The 22,155-nt window shown below is 41.0% G+C and overlaps 1 protein-coding gene across 2 annotated transcripts in view; it reads right to left on the bottom strand.

The window, feature by feature from the left end:
• Window positions 1-22,155, bottom strand: part of slc24a3 (solute carrier family 24 member 3) — a 148,610-nt gene that overhangs the window by 90,468 nt on the left and 35,987 nt on the right. For both annotated transcript variants that reach the window (XM_049600622.1, XM_049600621.1), the window contains exon 2: window positions 3,125-3,250. In XM_049600622.1, the coding sequence (XP_049456579.1) occupies window positions 3,125-3,250 (126 nt within the window). The remainder of the gene's footprint in view (window positions 1-3,124; window positions 3,251-22,155) is intronic.

Genomic DNA, 22,155 nt, shown 5'->3' with positions numbered 1-22,155 from the left:
TAATTCTGACAGCTATTTTTGATTTAATCTTAGTCTTGAGTTGAAAATGCTTATTAGTTTTGTCACACTGTAGTCATTTCAATTACATTTCATTAAGACATTTTTTCTACAACTACAAAAAATTTCTGCACACTTACAAACATACATTTCTCCAGCGGTGTTTGACAGCTTTAAGGGGGGATATACGAGCACACACTTACTGATTATCATTTGCAGTAGCGGCTCGTGGTGAAATTGGGTGGGAGGGCTAACGCATTGGGCCTATGGCCTATACTGATCAATAGTTCAGCTGCAGTAACAGAAACATCACACCGAGATACAGTACCAGGATACAGCAACAATGCACTACAGCAAAACTAGAGAATTAGGCTAACTACAAAAATGTTCTGACGCCAAAAGCTCTCTCTCTGAAATGGTTGCTAATCCATCTATTATTGTGTATAAAACGTTATAGAGTATGTATAAACGTTAGAGGGAAGAGGGAGGGCCGGCGGGTCCCGGGCCCCCTTCTCCTGGGGGCCTGGGTTTGGTGTGGTCGGCCAGGCCACCTCCATCACGTAGCAAGGGAGGTGCGTGAGGCAGGCAGGCAGGCAGGCAGGTAGGCCGGCTGGCCGTCAGGCCCCGTTCTGCCGCCGTAGCCGGAGTACTGCCGTATGACAGTAATCACAAAAGCAGTACCGTGGCTCATGTTTATGGCGGTAAGTTACTGTCACCGCGAATACCGCCCAGCCCTACTTGGGCCTACCTTATTTTAGTTTATGTTTAAGTTTTAAGTTTATTTACTTTATTAATCTCCCTGAGGGGAAATTCAATGTTTTCACTCTTGCTTGTCAATTACACACAGGTCCAAAAGACACACACATGCACAAACAGGACCTATACATGCACAAATTGGAGAGATGTCAGAGTGAAGGGGCTGCCCTTGGTCAGGCGTCAGCTGAGCGGTTGGGGGGTTCGGTGCCTTGCTCAAGAGAACCTCAGCAGTGCCCAGGAGGTGAACTGGCACCTCTCCAGCCACCAGTCCATGCTCCGTATTTGGTCCGGACGGGGACTCGAACAGGCGACCCTCTGGTTCCCAACCCAAGTCCCTATGGACTGAGCTACTGCCGCCCCATTTGAAGAGAAGCTCACATGGACGGCCTTTCTGGGATGCAAACAGGTTAATCACCAAGTCACCAAGTCTGATGATTTTTGGATGAGGTCCCGCTCGATAGACAGCATTTAAAATAATCCACCTTGTTCAGCATGATGCTAACACTCAATGCTCACTGTCCCACTACAGTAACAGCGGGCAGGCCCTCACTGTACTTCCATGCACTGTCATTGGCCAAAAGTCAGTGGCCTGGGCTGAATGAATTTAGCCCAGCTGAACAGTAAATCAAGGGGGCTGGTCGCAACTCCTGTCACTCACGATGTGACAACAATGATTGGAAGCTGATTCTAGGAGTATGGGCCGTACAAAATCAGCTCATTTAGATAAATCCTGCGTTTTTGTGACTGTTTTAGTGCTGTTGCTGCTATAAGTTCCACCAAATACAATCAGTTCTAAGGTTCAATAACTATTTTCTGTAATTTAATAATTTTCTCGTCTTTATTGTAAAAGATAGGCAGGGCTTAGCCCTGCTAGCCCATGTATGCCAGCCGTCTCTGCTCATTTGAAAAGTTCAACATCTCTATGATTTAAAAAACTTTGACACCACAAATAATAATTCTGAGACAACCACGCTTTGTACCCAGGTTCATTGTTAACTCTGACTTATCCATCTCACTGTTAAGAAGCAGAAAAATAATTAAAGCCTGAATTCTTTCTTAATCTGCAACATGTTAGTCTGGAGGTTTAAACGCATGTCCTCTCACAGGGTTAAAACTAAACTTTCATCTCTGTCAGAGAACTTGAGAGTTCAGACTGTTTACTTACAGCACAGCTACATTCACAGTCAAACAGCATCAAACCTGAGTGGAGGGCTGCAGGGATCAGCTGGGAAGTCTTGCAGCCGGTGGCTACTTGCTCCACTGCCATTCAGCAGCTTGCAGTCTGAGCTAACCGCTAACAGCCACCATGACTAACCAACTCCACAAATCCATTCAGCAGCTCCAACATCCACAGTCAGATACACAAAGGTGATAATTTACTGCTGAATTACAGCTCACAACTCGCACCAACAGCTGACGCTGCTCCGGTGTGCATGTTTTTGCTGGCTAGCGAAACATCCTGACACTGACTATTTACTAGACTTTACCAGCCTATCGCTCATGTGGCATTAGAAGATCATTACTATCATGGATGTTCTCGTCTTGCAATGTCCGATAGTCCAGCACTAACATTTTCGGCACATCCTGTCTCATCAACAAAATGAAACATAGATTTCATCATTGTCTCATTTTCGTCATGGAAAAAAGGTCATCATAGTTTTAGTCAACGAAAATAACACTGACTGGTTGTTTTTTCATGAGTCATCGCACGTTTCCAGCAGCTTTTCTGCCACCAAACAGACCCGATGTTGTTTTTCTTTTGTTTGTTTTTTTACAACCATGATTGTGCCACCAAAACCAAGTACTTTAAGCTAAAACATGATCTTTTTCCTAACCATAACCAAGTGGTTACTAACCCCATAGTAACTTCAGTGTTGTTTAACTGTAAAGTTTCAATATATCTAGTACATGATAATGTACAAATATAACATATTTGTGGTTTGCAGAAATGGAAAATGACAACATTTTTCTGGGCTGCATAACCATCTCAAAAGAATACAATATGGATGCCAGCACCCACCTGACCCAATTATGCCCAATTGAATAAAGAAAGAATGTGGACTCTTGGGTTTTTTGATCTGATGTAGTACAGTTCTTAAACTCCACAATTAGACCCAGTAGGTATGTATCATACAGTAATGAGAGCCTCTTGACATAATCATTTGGTTGCTCTAATCAATGTTTAAATCCCACACTGGTGTTTGTATTCAGAGATGCTGAGATCAATGCCTCTACCTCACTTGCACACACACATAGGGTTATTTAAACTGCTCAGTCTTTCAGAAACCTCACAGGTCACAGGCAGACCCACCTGCTCCTGTGACGCATTTTCTTTTACATTCATCACACCAAACATCACAGTGAGTCTTACCTGGTTCTGTGCAATTTTTTTCAGGCTCGGAGTAGAGCTTTGACTCATTGTCATACGCTTCCTGTAGAAGGTGACGACTCTCCCACCTTGTGCCCTCCTCAACCACCGAGCTGGAAACATGATATCCTGATAGAGTCAGAAAAGATGGAAACAGAGATGATGGAGGGGTTAGAATAGTTTCAATAACAACTTAATCACTGCAAACAAACCACCAGACAAACCATTAATGGCAGCTCTATCCCAAGGCAGACACCAAATGCATCACATTGTGTTCAGGAAACTTGGTTTTACATAACAAAACAGTAACACTGTCACAGAGATCTCTTATGTTTTTTTGTTTTGTTTTTTGTATTTTCTACAGCTGACCATTAGGTAGTGAGTTTTTATTCTTCAAACAGATGCATGCTATGATGCCCCTCCTGCACTCACATACACAAACAGACTAATGACTGGGATGCCTGAGTTCTCAGTTCCGTAGTTAATTGACATTCCTGAATACTCCAAACTGTCCCTCTCCCAACAGAACAAAGGCAGATGAGACATGCATCTTGTGTCACCACATTCCTGCGGGAGCATTAGTACGGCAGCACGCTGAGCGCCGCGGGGCCGATCATTCCAGCTCAGTCATCTGGGTCACAGTATCCTCAAGCGCCCCACCTCCGACCCATCTCCTCTCCCACCATGCAACAGGCCCCGACTTAGGTGCAGAGCACGCTGGGGCTTCTATAAATAGCATCGAGCTTGACTATATTTATCAAAACGCAGAGACAAAAAATGTTTGCAAACAGCTATGTCATGGGCAGAAGGAAGAATAGAAAGGCAGAGAGCACGAACAGGATGATCTGGAGTGATGATTGTAGTTGTTGTTGGACGGTCGATGTGTGCTTGGAAGCATGTTAGGCTAATAAACTGTGTAGCCCAACAACCATCCTTGAGCCAAAAAGCAGAACTGTTACCTCCTCACGAAATATTTTGATTGATTATTATGTTTTATTGAGCTCTGTTTCACATTGATGGCAATGTTGCATTCCCACCATTCCTAAATCATGGCGGTTACTATAAAGGGTCAGTACAATTAAATTACTGAAGTTTTTGTTTTCCTCTTACCCCTCTTCCTTTTGCCACATTGCCAGTGTAATGCAATAATGTGGGTCTTGTGAGGTCTTATTCTTGCCTGCTTTTGCTGTTGCATATCTGCATGTCTCTACAGACACCTGTTGATCAGTGGAATGGCATGAAACTGTTAGACAGGACTGCATGTCGTGTCACCAGTTTGAACATGTGTGCCTGTACATGTGCATGGGACAAACAATATATGGACAGACTCATTAAAAAAAAATCACCTTAGTTCTACTAGAGGTCAAAACTTCACAGAGAACCTTTAACCAGTGTATTTACTTTACTTTTTTAGTATCTATTGTATTTTAACTGCTGTCCATTTACCAAGCTCAATCCAATCAGAATCAATGTTGGCATTGTATATTTCTGCAACCACTGATACATTATATTTGTACATCATTATGTAGTCAATATGTTAAAACAACGCTAATGTGTGGTTTGGTTTAGGCACAAAAATCACGTGGTTATGGTTAGGAAAAGTTCATGTTTTGGCTTAAATTGCCAAGTATTGTTGGCACAATCCACTTGGTAAAAAAATGACTGCTCTTAGTGCTACTATCACAGCTGGAAAAACAGCAACAGGTTGGGGGCTAAAAGCTGCTGTTAAAGGAGCTAAGTCCACTACTTGCTACTGAGGTATTTGACCAGGGTTGACGTGCCTGTTGCTGGACACGCTATGCTACCTTCGTTATCCAAATGCTTAATCAGAGTCCATGAAGCTTCTTGCATTGCATCACCGTAACATTTATTCCACAAGTGCATGGCAAAGTCCATCTGTTACATACACATTAACGTTCAGTACAAAACAAACAAACAAACAAAACTGTAGCATTCCACGCCATTGTGATCAAAAACCATTTGCCCTTCCGGGCCAAACACCTGATGACCATAGTGAGGTCACATCCTAAACACCTGAACTCACCAGGTGACAGTGCCCCCCAGTGCCGACACAATGAATTACACAGTTAAAACAAACCTCCCAATAACATATTTGGCTCCTATAGCTGCTGTAAAGGCAGCTTTGTTGTTTGTTGGTCTTGAACAGTGGTCTGCAGCTTGGCAGGAGTCTGACCTTGGTGTGACGCCATCCACCATCCGCTCTACTTTCTGATGACAAAATCAGCTCATATAATATGTCACTTTAGATATTTTGATATGATACACAGTAAACATGCAAATGTAACGCAATCATGACTTTTAGAAATGTACAGTGCAAAGATTTTGTTCTGCTGACTGTGCTGACCAAATAACCCCTCTGGGACATTACTGATGTACTGTATCAATTGTTGCTGATCAGTAGGGCTGGGTACTGGTACCCAATACCCAATAAGGTATTGGCCAAAATACCCCAGTACCAGGTAGTATCAACACTTTCCCAATCAAATGATTTCTGCATCAGATCCTTTTTGTACCCAGAACTAGAACTAGAGAAGACTAATAAAGACTATTTGTATGGTTTTGTCGTAGCCAATCACCTCAAGTGTTCTTTGATATAATGCAACATGTGATTGGCCCACTACCGGTGCTAAAACCCATACTGTCTGTGGTATGGTGAAGACGAGCATTGCGAATTTGATCTACTTGGCAGTTGATTGTGCCAAGTTGTCACCAAAATGTTTAAAATATGGTGGCATTTTACACAATTGAATGCTTCCATTCACATGATGGGTATCTTAATAGAAAGAGAAATAGAAAAGGAAGGTGTTAAATGAAGTAGTCTTTTGGTTTCGGTATCACTTCTCTGGTACTGGTATTAGTACAGGTATTGTACTTTTTTTTAACCATACCCAGCCCTAGAGCTGGGCTCATCAACTATGTACAAAATATTGATATATTTTCAAGCAAGATATACATTTAGACAGCACCTTTTATATCGATATAGGGTCAAGTTGCCTTAAATAATGTCGTTGTTTTGATAGGCCATGACAGTGTTCATCTCTCCTTTCTCACACTCTCTACACAGCTCTGCCCCACTCAACCACTATCAAGTTCTCCAGCAACACTAAGAGAGACACAGAGCTGCCCCTCTGTTTAAATTGTCATAAATTAGTCTAAAGTGTGACATCAGTTTATATGTTGCACGTGCAATGCTAAATCAGTCTGAGATGGACGAAATGACCATAGTACACGTGCAGTACAGTGCTGCACTGCATGTGTGGGAGACAAAGCTATTTGATTGCGTCAGGTGAGCATTTGTTAGCTGTCTGTGAAGAGCTACTTGCTAGTTTGTGTGTGAGTAGGATTACAGCACATCTCTGTTCTTCTTGGTGGTTGTAGTCTATTGTGTGACACTGAGACAGTGCCTGGATGCAGCCAACAGAGGTCCAGCACCAACACAGACATTTCCTATACAAGACGTACAGTATATAACACGGACAAATCGTCTTTCGCTCCTTCCCACCCTGGGCCTTTGTGTTGATGCTCTGTGAATACAGTAAATAAGACTAAAAGCCTCAATTAACAAAAATATTTAAATAACTTCCCAGCACTAGATTCATTTATTCAAAGGCCATGGAAAACGACTTTTTAACTCCCTTTTGTGTCAAACTACAATGGATTTAGGCCAACTTAATACTTTTATAGTCAAGTTATAGTTTTGTGTCCTGTGCTGCAAACCTTTAAACCTCTGTAGATCCAGTGCTCTGTGCAAAAATGTAATGTACAGCCCTGCTATTTATCTTATATCATTTTTCATTTACACGCTGTGCAGCTGTATAGTTTCAAACAGGGAAAAAAATCCCCGTCTTTGCATTTTATTCTGATTTAGTCTGTTTTTATAAAAGTGCTTGTGACATCTCAAATGTGCTTTGACTTGAAACTGAACATGTAGTCCATTTTGTAGAGAATACCAAGATATACCTTGTATTGCCAGTCAGCCTGAAAATACCGAGATATAATTTTTTGTCCACAGTTCCCAGCGCTACCCAGCCCAACTGATCTCATTGCAGGATTGCTTTAAGACAATATTAGTTTCAAGATTTTTTTGCATCAGTGAAGTGATAAAATCCTTGATTTAGTCCCAAACAGATACTCCCCTCTTATTAGAAAAAAATGCAACTGACAGTGTGCTCTATTTCTGGAGAGGGATGTTGCTGTTAAATGATGTCATGTACAGTCATTTTTCAATGCTTTGAGCATCACAAACAAAATTTTATTCAGCATCATTGTATCTGATGATCATAGACATGTCAAAACCTGGACAATAAAACTGAAACCCTCTGCATGAATAGATACAATCAGAGGTCCACGAACAGATCCTTGAATATCAGCTGCAAAAGAAATGTTCGTTTTACGTTCAACCAAACACAATGCACAGCTGTGCTGTGACACTTGCTTACAGTGTGTATTGTTCTACAAAGAGAACTGAAGGGTGAAATCTGCCAAGCTCCATCAGCGCCAAAGCTTCTATACAGCTGTGACGCCTTTTGCCCTCTTACTGTATGCTCTTCCCCTGAGCCAATGCTTCTGTGTGGGTGTGTGTGTGACATTAATAGAAGACTTTGAACAACTTTTAAGTTTGAAACACACTCAACATACTCATCAGGAATCCTCTATCTCTTGTCATTACTCAATAATCTGAGTTTGTGCACCATTAGACAGCACCAACAAACACAGACACACACACACACACGTACGTACACACACACACACACACACACACACACACACACACACACACACACAGCAAGCAAGAATCAACACAGTGAAAGTACGCACACACTCATCTGTGTGAGATGCGTGCAGACACACTTAACGTTTAAACAGACAGACCTTGGTGAGTATTTTAGGTGGCTGGTGATCCATTGAAGCAGAATGCATCATCACTGCTGAGGTTACTATGGTGATGTGACGTAATAGATAAGATGCAGGCGGTGGGTGGTGCGTGACATAACACTGAGTAACTCACGCGCACACACACACACACACACGAATGACTAACCAAACTACAAGCACATGCTATAAAATGTGCTGTGCAACAGCGTCAGTCACACAGGTGTACACACTCAGCAGCCACAGGCTCTCTATCATAACAGTTCCACATGGCAGACAGGAATGTAAGCCATGTTGATCAGGATCATGTGAATAGCTAAAAATCCATATTTTCAATTTGCATGTTAATATTTGTTCATTTTAAAGTCAAATTCAGGTTTTCATATTCATATCTGTCTGTGAAGAGCTACCAGGAATACTAATGTAGTTTTCAGAATTTAGATTCCCCCCAACACTGAGTAAGAGTACTGATAACCTTAGAATTAAAATTCACACCATTTGTGATCCCCAGAAGATGACACCTGATGATTTTTTTTGACCTCATGAACCTTTGTTTAGTGTCATTGTCAGCCCAGAATTTCCACATGACAAACTCTTATTTAGAAATTTAATGTCCCAATTGCCCTGAAATTTGTCTGGATATTCATGGTCCCCGTGGATGAATTTTGTTGTTTTGGCTGATGAAGCAGAGTAGGGATATCAGGTCATACCGACTGTGCAGGGAGAGGGAAATTCTTTTAAAAGGTCAAAACTCCGGCAACACTTATGGTATTTAAAACCAAGCTGGTTGCACAGAAATATGTAAAATGACCACAACCTCTAAACACCATATTAAATGGTAGTTGCACATAATGTGTACTGGCACCATGGAAACAATTCCACTAGAAAGTCAGTAAGGGTCTTTACCATCTGCTGTGGTGGGCACACTGATTTCCTTGCTCACCTATGTCACGCAACATGAGGTGGGTAATGTTACATGCCTTAGGTAGGGGGAAAAAATCAATACAGCAGAGTACCATGATATTTTGCGTGGCAATAACGTATCGATACACAGAAGCCAAGTATCGATCTTTATTATATACATTATTAATTTTTGCAATTACACATTTTAACACAACTTTTGGTACAAGAATAATAAAATCAATTGATTTTTCTGTCCACTAGATGGTGCTGAGGGTTTTTTTTCCTAGTCGGGTGAGCAAAGGTCTCAGTCAGCTGCATTTGGCAGGAAGTTCACCAAAATCAATTGTCCAATCGTCGACTTACTTTGGACTTTTTATGATGGTGTTGGTCAGTCTGTCTGCTTTGCATCACATTTTGCTGCAATAAAAATGATTAAAGTCAGATGAACAGACTGAAAACTTTATCTTACTGTATGTAGACTCACAAGTCAGTCTGTAGATGCTTTGCTTAACTAAAGACTGATGTCTTTCTCCCTGATTTTGTGTTTAGATGGGCGGATACAATTTCAGTTTAAAAACCTCCCTATGTTGCAGAACCAATAGTAAATCTGCAGGGCGGTCCTTCGGTGGCTCGCTGAACTCTTGTGCTTGTAAACATAGTCCAACTGCGTTAAAAGTTTTAAACAAAGTCGCTGTAAGTCCATCATTTCCACAAACTTGTGGACTGAGCACACGTTTGATAAAACGGAGTTAAATCTCTTGGCATTCATTTTCAAGCTCTCTGTGTGTTTGTTTCCTTTCGGACGAGAAAAGGGAGAGCGCACATTTCCTGGAGGGCGTGTCCTTTTAAAAAATGCAAGAGGCGTTGCTTTGTTGCCGGCCGTTTTCTCCGGTGTGTTAAACACACTTTAGAAAGGAGTGTCCCCAGACTATACTGTATGAGGTAAAACTGATGTTAACAAAAGTTTTCCTTTGGAGAAATAATTTGCAGTCGGAGAAATGTATTAAATTGCAATATTTCGCAATATATTTCATTACAATAGTCAACATATTGCAATAATACCGAATCATGAACCACGTATTGTGATAATATCATATTGTGGGTCCTCTGGCGATTCCCACCCTAGCCATAGGCAGTACAAAGAGCAAGACAGTCCACATAGGGATGAGTCAAAAACACAGGACTTTCACCAATTAGACTGCTGTTCATGTCTCAGCATGAACTTCTTTTGACTTCCTTCACGTAATTATGTCACGTTACGAGACAAGTGTCACTTTTAAACATACTTTCGTTACATATGTAACAAATGTAGTTATTTTCACCAAAAACACAATCTTTTTCTAAACCTAACCAAGTAGCGTCGGTGTCTAAGCCCCACCATGCCATCTGCACCTAATTTATCACATTACATGCCACCATCACCTAATGCGGTAGTAAGAATTCATGGTAATTTCACATACTTCCATAAGATCACTTTCTGAACAACTGTTTTGGTGATCCCATGATAGTTCCTCTGTCAATTTTATTTCAAATTTCCATTTGAGCAAAAATGAGTGATACATACAATCAGCAAATGTCCTGTTTCTATTCAAATTTTCTGAGCACATTCATGTTCTCAAGGGTTAAACCCTTTTCTTTAATGACCTCATGGACAAACCTGTTGACCCACCTCTACAGTGGTGGAATAAAGTTTTCGGACACCCCATGCATTTGTGAAATATTGCATTAAGAATCACTCTTAGGTCTTCAAGTGCAATTTCTTTTAGTACAGTCACAGCCAAAATACTAAATAAATCCTAAAAAAGCCATTAAAAACTTAAAATTGATTGGCTCCATAAAAATACATAAGAAATTTTGAGTATTGGGTCATTTTGGTACCAGTGATGAAGGTCGTTCTTTTTATTAAAAGACACAATTTTTGTTGCCAAGCTTCGTGTCTACATAAAGCCAACACATTTGAAAGTTCTTCAGACACAGCAATGGCTAAAACAAGGAACCTAACACAGGAAACACGCCTGAAGATAAAGATTCTCAGCCAGGAAGGGTACAGCTGCCGCCAGATAGCCAGGAAGTGCAGATGCAGTCCTTCAGCAGTTGGATACACTCTGCAGAAATACAGACGAACCAACAGCTTGGAAGACAAACCAAGATCTGGGCGTCCAAGGGTTTCTTCAGCAAGAAATGACTGCATCCTGATCCACATGTGCAGGCAAAACCGCCGAATGACATCACAGGAGCTTCAGCAGCAGTGGTCAAACCAAACTGGTGTCCAGTGTTCCACCCGCACTGTACGTGGCCGACTTTTAGATCATGGCTTAAGGTCCTACAAGGCTATCAAGAAGCCCCTGATCAATGAGAGACAGAGGTTAGCCCGGCGTCGTTGGGCCCAGGCACACAAGAACTGGACAGCCAGGAATTGGAAGAAGATTTTGTGGTCAGATGAGTCCAGTTTCCAGCTTTATCTTCCTCCTACTAATGTGAGGGTGCAGAAGGCCAGGCGAAGCATTATCTCCAGCATGTACAGTACCTACTGTCAAGCATGGTGGAGGCAGTATCATGGTTTGGGGATGCATGAGTGCTGCTGGTGTTGGTCATCTCACTGCCTGTGATGGCACATTGAACTCTACCAAGTATTGTACCATTCTAAACCCACATGCTCCCTTCTGCGTGCACTGTTCCGTCGAAGTAAAAACTGGATGTTTCAACAAGATAATGCCCCTTGCCACACATCCAAGGCCAGTAGAACTTGGCTGCAGGAACACAGTATCCAGGTCTTAGAGTGGCCAGCTCAATCCCCGGACATGAGCCCCATTCAAAATCTGTGGTGGATTATCAAAAGGTCTGTTTCAAAGCATAAACCAAAGAATTTAGAAGAATTAAAAGCAGTAATTCAAGAAGAATGGGACAAGATTACCCCTCAACAGTGTGAAAGGCTCGTGGGGAACATGCCAGCCAGGATTAGGGCTCTACTACGTGCCAATGGCAGGACTACTAAATATTAATTTGATGATGTGATGGTTTATTTATTTTTTGTTCAGTTTTGAACACATTCTCTGTTACTTGTTGACTTTGATACCGACAACGTTGAGAACTGACATGTTGAAACTGTCAAGAATTTAGTTTTGTTAGTTTTTCTTTTCGATAAACAAAAAAATATAATTTGTATTTGTTTGTATCTGTCTAATGCAGCCACACCTTTTGAAACACAAAAAAGATTTTTCCACAAATATTTCATGATAATATTTGAGATTGTGTAAAATTTTAAGGGTGTCCGAAAACTTTTTGCCACCACTGTATACATGTATACATCAATTTTTCACATATGTACATTTACAGCTTATTAACCCAGGTAATACGCTCTAGCAAGTGACAACAGGAACTGAAATCAAATACTTCACATTGATTGGACTGCTGAAAAGTGGGCAGGCTTAGAGTTTAGGGTGGAAACAGCAGTTTGTTGGCTCCACATGAATGTATTAATCCCCGGCAACATTGTTTTGGGATTGGAAACAAAGGTTTTGCCCACTGATATCCAAACACACATCTCTAGTTACTACAACCCACAAACACTGAAGTGTTGTTTTATATGACCAGTGTGCTCAGCTGGTTGCTCAAGGTCTCATCTGATTCAACTTTCATAAATGCCCCTGAGTGCAGGATGAGTCATCAACAATTTAAAAGCGTTTAACCTTTTATTACAGAAAGAGAAAAAAAGAGGTTTTGATGTAAAAATACTCTGAGACCAATTATATGACATAAATTTGGTATATAAGAGATAAATGATCAATTTACACAGGGATACAGGAATAAGAACGCTAAAATGTATTTTTCATTTCATGGGGAATAAAAGGTTTGTTTTGTGTGTTTTAGTGAGCCCAAAAATCTGCTAATACCTCTTTAACATTCACACATATTAAGTTTCTACAGTGGGGATGCACGACATTCAATTTTTTTGTCGACATGCCAATATGTAACAACACATTTGACTAATATCCGATATTGATATAGCCATAGTGAATATATGACTTACACTGGGCAGGTGGCCCGACACAAGACTTCAAATGAAATGAATTCTAATATTGCTTTGTGTCTGCTGGTTTAGCCACCATTTGTTTATGCATTTGCCACATCTCAATCATGTAACCTATGTTCTTGCTCTGTTTTAGTCTTTAACACCTACTAAGTGAAAGCTTTGGCTTTTTAGCAGCTAAAGCCTCCACTATGTTCACCAGCTAGTCTCTAACTGAGTCTGTCTGCTGTTTGACGCTGGGCAGGTAGTGTGCAGTGAGTTTATCAGAACTTACTCACTGGTAAAACCTGCCTGCTGCTAAAAACAATACTGATGAGAGCTGTGAATCGGAACCAAACAATGAAGTCACAGGCCATAAGCCAAAACAATGAGCTGATAACTCTCTGCGGGTTTGTCAATGCGAGTGACTCTTTTCAAATTACACATAACCTGACACCTTTACAGACAGTCAGTGAAACAGAGAGACACACACAGATAACAAGACAGTGAAGTTAACACTAGTTGGATAAATGTATGTTGCTGGATTTTCCTCCAGATTTCAGAGAGTATGGAGTCAGCCAAGATGTGCTGCACCTGCAGGAATCACCCCTCTCATACATCTAGCTCAGCAGTGTATGCAAGTGAGTTGTGTGTATGTGTGTACTGAAAAAAAACTTCAGGGGAATCAACACCAAGGTAGCTGGAGCAAACCTCCAAACTACCCATCTATGTCTTGATATATAGTTTGATACATCTTTCTCCCCACTACATTCATCCAGCCACCCTTCTCCCGCTCACTAACACAGTGTCCTATATTGGCCAAATCTATATGTCCAAGCCGACCCCATACCGTCACATAACATGGCTGCCCATCGCTCCTCACTGTCATGTTTAATTAGCTCCTTTATCTTCATTAGTGTCTCTTGGCAGGAATGTGTGTGTATGCATGTGAGTACAAATGTGTGCCTATATTTCTCTCTCCATGAAGACACATCTGAGTCCTTGTGTATCTGTGTGACAGAGTATGTTTCTATATGGAGCATGTGTGGTGTGTGTATGTATCTGTACATTGTATAATTTGGTCCAGGGCCGTTACTTGTCTATTAAACTGCTGTGTGTGTATGTGTCTGTGTGTGTCTGTGTGCACGTTCTAGCGAGTGCTCGCTACAACCTTGTCTCTGGAGAGAAAAAAATCAGGCCATGAGCACATGGCTCTTACTATACGGTGCTATACCATGCTACACGTGATAGCAACATCCTTGGCTCCCCATCATAGGACATACAATTTCTAGGTTACTGTTTTATGTGCATTATTATACAATACATACATTGTACAGTACATACACAGATATACATAAATATACATACACAATTATATGATTATATAACTCATTTCATTAGCATTGGCACCAGTGTTGATCAAAGGGATATTTTCCATTCTGTGTTGGGAATGCTGAATACTGTACCATAGTGTCATGAGGAAATTACACAATACTACAAAATGCAGTGGTGTTGTGTGACATACAGCAACTAACACTATCCTAAAAGTGAGAAAATAAATGCACATGTAGTGGCTCTTATGCTGGATGGATATATAACGTCAGTAAAATGCATCGAAAACAGGGTAGAGCTGACAAACAGTTACGGATGGGCATGAGTACTCGAGTACTCAAGAAGTACAGTACTAACCTCCCACATGAGAACGTGTTTTCTTTTTTTTCTTTTTTTTTTCCTATTAGAAGTGGGTAAAATCATGGTTCATTGTAGAGCTGTGTGCAGCATATTGCACCCTGTTGCTCTCTTGGTTTATCGTGAGACACTAAAAGATTACTGCTGCAGGAGTGTGAGCTCTGTGCCGGGGACAGTTAGTGAGAGTCCACATTATAAATAGTATAGCATTTTATGTGCTATGCTAATGTTCCCTAACAGTTATGAACAGGTTTAAACAACACAGTCAGGCCGATTTGGTGTGAGTTTGTTTAGGTCGTTAAACGGCTCTGTGTCAAGTGTCAGGTGTTGCTGCTGTGTTAGTTCATGTTAACTGGGCAGATGTTGAACTGACTGGAGGACAGCTGCTCTGAGGATGGTCCTTAGGTACTGTGTCCAACCTATGTAACAGTAACAACAGAAAGTTGGCTGATTTTTCTTATGTTAACGTTACTTTTTTGGTTAAATAGGCTAATTGATGCGTGGTTGTTCAATACATGAAGTTCGCATGGCGCTTGTTTTCCGTTGTTGGCCAATTTATATTTGAAATTCTTATGCTTTTTGCTAGTACTCAAGCACTGTATAATAATTTAATAAGAGTACTCAAATATGGAAATTGCTTCAAATGTCCATCCCTACTTACATAACTGTTAAATTGTTTCTGTGTACAAAAAGAAAAACAAAAAGACTACAATTACCACCCCACAGTTGTATGCCTCTGTGCACCAATCAAGTTGCTCTTAAAGTTTACATCTATGCCAAAAACATGGATTCACACACATCTTCCCCTCAGCAATAAAAAAGATCTATACAACCAGCACAGTTGCGATTAGTGTCGCCAATAATCCAAATGTCTCCTCCTCTGTTCCTGAGATATGACACTGAGTAATAGCCAGCAAGGTGTTTTATGCATTATATTATGATAACACAGTGATGTTGACCTTTGATCTTTAGGATAAAAAATGTCATCACTTTTTATCGTTTTAGACATTTCTGTGAAATTTTGTCATAATTAGTGTATGAATTCTTGAGTTTTGGCTAAAAACATGTTTTGTGAGGTCACACTGACCTTGACCTTTGACCTTGGATCACCAAAATCTAATCAGCTAATTCTTCAGTCCAAGTGGACGTTTGTGTCAAATTTGAATAAAATTCCTGAAGGTCCTCTTCAGGTGGTGTGTTCATGAGAATGAGATATCACATTTACCTCAACCTTTGATCACCAACATTTAATCAGTTCATCCAAGGGGACAAAGTTGACAAATTCCAAAAGTCCTTCAAGGCGTTCTTAAGTAATATTGCTTTCATGAGAATAGGATGTATGGACATACCGAAACACAGACATATGGATGGATGTACGGACAACCCAAACACAAAGAGCCTCCAGCTATGGCTATCATCGACATGAAGGCATAAAAAAAAACTCTTGATAGGTAGGCCTAATGCATTAGAATATTTTGCACTAATTTAACAATTCACACCAAAACATTTGTAAGAAATAATTATAAGATAAAGTAAAAGCCGTTTTTTTGTTGCCACAAGAGGAAGCACTTTGGGGTCACTCCAAGCGGCAACCTCAAAAGATGAAAAATGAAGCCAATACTGAATTGCCAAAAACTGTTTACTGAGCCACTTGAGGCTGGCTCCAAGTTAGAGTATATCCCCATAGACCTTTGTGTTAAAATGGTCAACTTTACAGAAGAAATAAACATGTTTACAGCTTGGTAAAAAAAAAAACAGTTTGGTCTCTATGGCTAATTTCAACATTTATAAGAACTGTACAGGGGTTGAATTTGTATATAACTCACCCATTTACATTTTATGAGGTCCCAAAGTCAGGCATATTTAAGGACAAGGCAGCTTGAGTGACAGGCTGTCTGTGAGGTGTCGCTACAATCTATAAGTCGCCCCTTGCTCCTCAACAGCTCCACCCTCCTATCCAAGTATGGTCACTTCTGGCTCAAAAAAAAAAAAAAACAAGATAGTAACAGCCGAAATGCCAAATCAAAATGGAATGGGTTCATCCTCTGGGGGATATGAATATGCACAGTAAATTTAGAGATACCCTGTCTATTAATACCCCACTTTTATTCCGTACTGATTATCAAAACTACTGAATTTATTATAGGCTCTTCACATCCACTACTCATGTTTTAACAACAGTGAAATAAGCCCTAAATTGACCTTTTGATTCAGTCAGTCCACAAATATCTGGCTTGTGTTCGACAAATGTGACAGCAGTGGCAGGGACACCGTTACATTTTTACTCTCTTTTGTTATCCTGACAATTTTACTCCACCAGGCCTTCACTCAGCAGGATAGATAAAGCCAACCTCAGAACTAAATAACAGAACAAACTGCATCAGCTGAAAAAAGTCATTAAAATTCATCCAATCAATAAACCACTGATCGTCAAAAACAATTAAAGGTTAGGGGAACATGCTGCCAGAATTAGAATATAATTTTCATAACTATGTTTTATTTAGTGTATAATCACCTGAAAATAAAAATCAGTGTTTTTGTTTCGTTAAAATGTGCTGTTTATATCAACATATGGGGGGGATCCTCTTCAACAAAGTCTGCCATGTCTACAGTAGCCCAGAACAGACAAACCAAACACTGACTCTAGATAGGGACATTAGCATTTCCACATTGGCCACCATAGTTCTACACGCTTGACACACTAAAGAAATTTCAGTTCTGTAACCTCACCGTTATCCCATTAAATCCTACACACTGGACCTTTACAGCTAATACTTATCCACTTCTTCAAAGATTGCATGTCACACTGGAACAAGCTTTGTCTTGTATCTATTAGAGTGCATGTGAGAAGATGATGTGCCACACTGCGCAGCTGTGTGTGAAAACTTCACAGCTACAGAACACTGTTTCAGTGTCAAATGTTGAGCTAATGTGAGAGCTGGACAGAGGAGGTGATACCTCAACAGAGCGAGCACCATAGTCTGTACCAGAGGTTGTCTTTGCATTACTTTTTCCAGTAATGTAGTGCTGTTAGAGATTTTAGTTTCATTTTCATAATAAGTTTAAGTTGGCTTTTGAAAATAGTGTCAGAAGTTAATCACTGAGATTTGTGAGGAAATGGGGTGAGACATAAGCAACCAGACTATCAAACAACTCAACAGGTTAGTCAGCCTTTTTGGAGGGGAAATTAGAAGAACAGTAAAATTATTAGTCAAACGTTGTGCTGAATTGTACTGCAGTGATGTTGATAGGTTTTCAGTGTAGAGTCCCTAGTACCCACAGATGCCCATCTGAGTGGATCCCCGATAAAATTAGTTGGTCTCATTCATGAAATGTTAGTAAAACCAAATATCGGTACCATACCAAATATCGGTTAATACCGCTATTGGCTTTAAAATGAGAATGTGCCGATACTGTTGTGCATCCCTAAGCAACATCATCAATGCTGTCACAATTGTTAATGCAGTCATCTTCAGTTTTGTTAAGAAAGTGGTTTAGATTATCTACTTTGTGTTCCTAGATCTAAACAATACCTTTCATGTGGACAGTTTTCTCAAAACCACTAGAAATGCCACAGCTATAAAAATTCAAAAAGTTGGAATACACTGGAATTATCCATTACTGCAAAAGTAAAGCAATAAGTATAACATGTAAAACAGTACCAAAAGCTGCAGTTCATCAACTGGCCACTTGAGGGTGACTTCAAAGTAGAGTAAATCCCCATGGACCCCCATGCAAAAATGCCCAACTTCACAGTAGAAATAAACTTGTTTACAGCCTGGTACAAAAACTGTTTTGGTCTCTATAGCTTACTTTCCCATTCATGACAACTGTATGAGGAAGTTATAACATACCCGTTGACATTTTATCAAGGCCCAAAGTTACACATATTTTAGGTAGGGCCGCTTGATTGACTGTCTGCAAGGTGCTACATTCTATGAATGAGATCCACCCCTCACTCCTCCACAGTCTCACCCTGTTGTCCAAACATGGCCACTTCTGGCACGAGAAAACCAAGATGGTGATGGCCAAAATGCCAAACTCAAGGCTTCAAAATGGGAGTCCACAAGCCAATGGGTGACGTCACAGGAGCAACGTCTATTATTCATGCAGTCTATGGTAATGACTTATGCAATGCTGCTTTAACCTTACGAGGTTAAAAAAAATTAGAAATGAATTTGAGTAAATTCCCTGACGCCCTCACGATGAGCTACAGAATGTTTTGTGCCGGTGTGAGCCGTTGTTTTCCTCCGGAAGAAATGTTAACACCAAACATCACGGCGACATGAGGTCTGGTGTTTGGGCATTTTCATTATTCCAGGGCCCTCTAGTTTAACTCATCACCGCAATCTTTCTCTGTGTAGAATTGAATAAAAGTGAATCAAAATTCTCGCCAACAAAAGAACACAGCATCAACAGTTCCTGCTGTCAGTGGCAGCACCTTTCCACACAGAATTTACTTTTCCAGATAGTCGAGCAGTCAATGCGCTGTTGCAAATCCCGACTGTCACGCTGCCAAGTGAAATTCAGAAACACACTATCTGCAAGCGCTCAGCTACATCCACTCAATATCTCCGAGCAAGAGCTGTGTAAAATGCAGTAGGCACTGCTGCGAACTGCATGTCACACACTTCACTCTCTCAGAGACACACACACACACATACACACACACACACACACCAGCTAAGCCCTGCCGTGTGATTACATCAATAAATCAATATGACTATGAGTGAGACTGGTCCCTTGTGTTTAAAGAAATATTGTATGTGCATCTGCCTGTTATGTCAATGGGAATAATCTATTACATATATATTCATAAACTTATGCATAAGGGTAAAAAATACAGCTACTGTACAGTACATTAAAGATCAATATGTTCAAAACTTGTCAGAAGCTTTCTTTAATTGTTGCTTAACGAACGTGACAGCTCGTTAATGGTCTCATTAGCTGTCACTGTCAGACGCCACTCCTGCTGTGAGTGTGTAAGAGTGCTGTCATCTCAGAAGGTTCCTATCGCCTCTCACTCTCATCTCTCTTTCTGTCTGAAGATGTGACCCAGGCAGGAGGTCAACTGTGTCAATTTCAGGTGACTGTCATTAGCTAAGTGTCCTTGAAAAGGACATTCATACACGTTAGGGCATTGACAGAAAAGTCGATTTGTCGACGTGTTGACGTCAGTGGCACAAGTCGACACCCCCCGGGAGGAGTCGACAAGTTGTGTGTTTCTTCCGTTTCTCTCTCTCTCTCTCTCTCTCTGTGTGTGCTTGTGTACGGAATGCAATCGCTGTCTCTGAACATACTCGGGCAGAACGTACACGGAACGGACTCCACGGAGGTCCGCGCGGACTCAAAGCGGACGTCCACAAGCCCTATGCACACAAAGCTCAGATTTTACAACCGCGCACACCAGTGACTGCTCGGCATGTATTTTTCACATTGCAGGGATTTTTCACGGACATTTTTACAGGAGACTACAACGCGGAAGTGCGCTCGACATTCCTCGCGGAGTCTGCTCCGCTAATAGTACACCCGAGTATGTTCGGGCCTGAGTGACAGACACACATCACATATATTTCCTCCGCCGTGTTAATGTGATGATGTCATCAAATGACTTGTCAATTTGACTTAGACTTTATTGACAGATAAGTCGACTTGAAAAAAATCAAAGTCATTAATGCCCTAATACACATACATAAGGTCTGTCAAAAATAACTTACACAAGTATCTGCCAATATGAACATTTCAAAGCACAATAATGGTGGCTATTTTTTTAAATCTGGCTGTCACTCTTAACTCTTCAAAGCTAATTTCTACCAGTATGCTGTCTGCTAAAAACAGATTCAGCCAAACAATTTTTACACTCGAGACAAAATTATTTTTGCAGGTGGTAAATGCTCTGTTGTCTTGTTTACAGCCTGTGTACACAGGACGGATTTCTGCACCAGCTGCCATGATAAAACTGATATACCTGCAGTAAATCCAAGGCAGGTCTGATCATGTGAGTGTGACTGAAGGGAGCATGATCTGATATCACCCAGAGGAAGACTACTAATCTACCACCAGGCTGTGGCATCATCTGCCACAATAGAACCCTTGTGCTAAAAAGACAAAGCTACTGAACAAACATGATCTTGAAAGAATGAGAACCAAAATATTGGAAGCTGGTGATGTCTTTAGATGACTAATGTTTTGGTTTTTTTTACACTATGAATAGCAAACACATTCTCACTCTTAACTTGTCAAATACCAATGCTTGGTAGGGGCCTTAAACTTCAAACTAGGGCTGACCTTCGAATCCATATTTGGACATTTGAAGCTTCGGAGCTCAAAAACGAATATAATCCGCGGAGGTCCGCGTGGACTAAAAGCGGATGTCTGCAAGCCCTGTGCACGCAAAGCTCAGATTTTACGACTGCTCCGCGCACCAGTGTCACTCAAAAGACTGCTCGGCATGTATTTTTCACATTGCCATGACAGAAACATGCAAGAATTGGGGGTAATGTAGTGTTTCACGGACATTTTTATAGGAAACTACAACGCGGAAGTGCGCTCAACGCTCCGCTTACAGTGCGCCCGAGTCTGTGAGCACCTTAAATTAAAACTCTCGGCGCACACTGCAGCACAATCAAACAGATGTGAAACTCAGAGCATCAGAAGTGTCTCTGACACCAGACTCAGAGTGGCTTTGAGTGCGCTCGTGGCTCGTTGACGGGGTTAGTGTTGCGTTTAAGGCCTCCCCCCAAAAAAATGGGAAAAAAAGCGCCGAAGCTTCGAATTTTTTTTTTTCACAATCGAATCCCGTGCCATCAAACAAAGCTTCGAAGCTTCGAAGCTTTGAATTTTTTGGGTCAGCCCTACTTCAAACTATGACAACCTAAGTTCTTAGATTTAAGCGGGATACATACTCCTGTGTAGAATCGACACCATACCTACCGAATAGGCTCTGCATCAACGCACAACCTATAGCAGGATTTATACTTCTGCATCGAATCGACGCTGTACCTACAGTAGTGCTGCACGATTTGATAAAAATGTGCGATTGCAATTTGATTGGACAATATCGCGATTTGCGATTGCGATTACAATATAATTCTTGTTTGATTCAATGTTTCCCCTACATTATATTAGCGGGGCACTGACCTAGCCTGATATAGTTATTGTTATGGACAGTGTAAATGACCATCAACAAACTGAGCACAGTCAAACACACTGCTCACACAGCAGTGCAGCACGGCACTGTACCTGCAGGGGAGCGAGCCTGTGTTGCGTTCAGGCACTGTCACGTAAATGACAAATTCCAGCACGCCATCACACAACACAGCAGCATGTCAAGTGGGCCGAAACCGAGCAAAATTGCTCAATTTTTCATTTGTTATTATATAGTTTGTTATGGAGTCCGTGATTTCCCCGTGACACCTACAGATGTTTGCGTAACTGTGGTTGGATGTTGTTGTTTTTTTTTTGTTGAGACAACTGAGAGCCGCCAGAGCTCTTTGTCTTTAACGTTATATGGCTTGTCTTTCTCTCACATACATTCTTC

Source organism: Epinephelus fuscoguttatus, linkage group LG16, assembly GCF_011397635.1.
Source record: "Epinephelus fuscoguttatus linkage group LG16, E.fuscoguttatus.final_Chr_v1".
Classification (NCBI taxonomy): domain Eukaryota; kingdom Metazoa; phylum Chordata; class Actinopteri; order Perciformes; family Serranidae; genus Epinephelus; species Epinephelus fuscoguttatus.
This window is presented reverse-complemented; position numbering and strand designations above follow the sequence as displayed.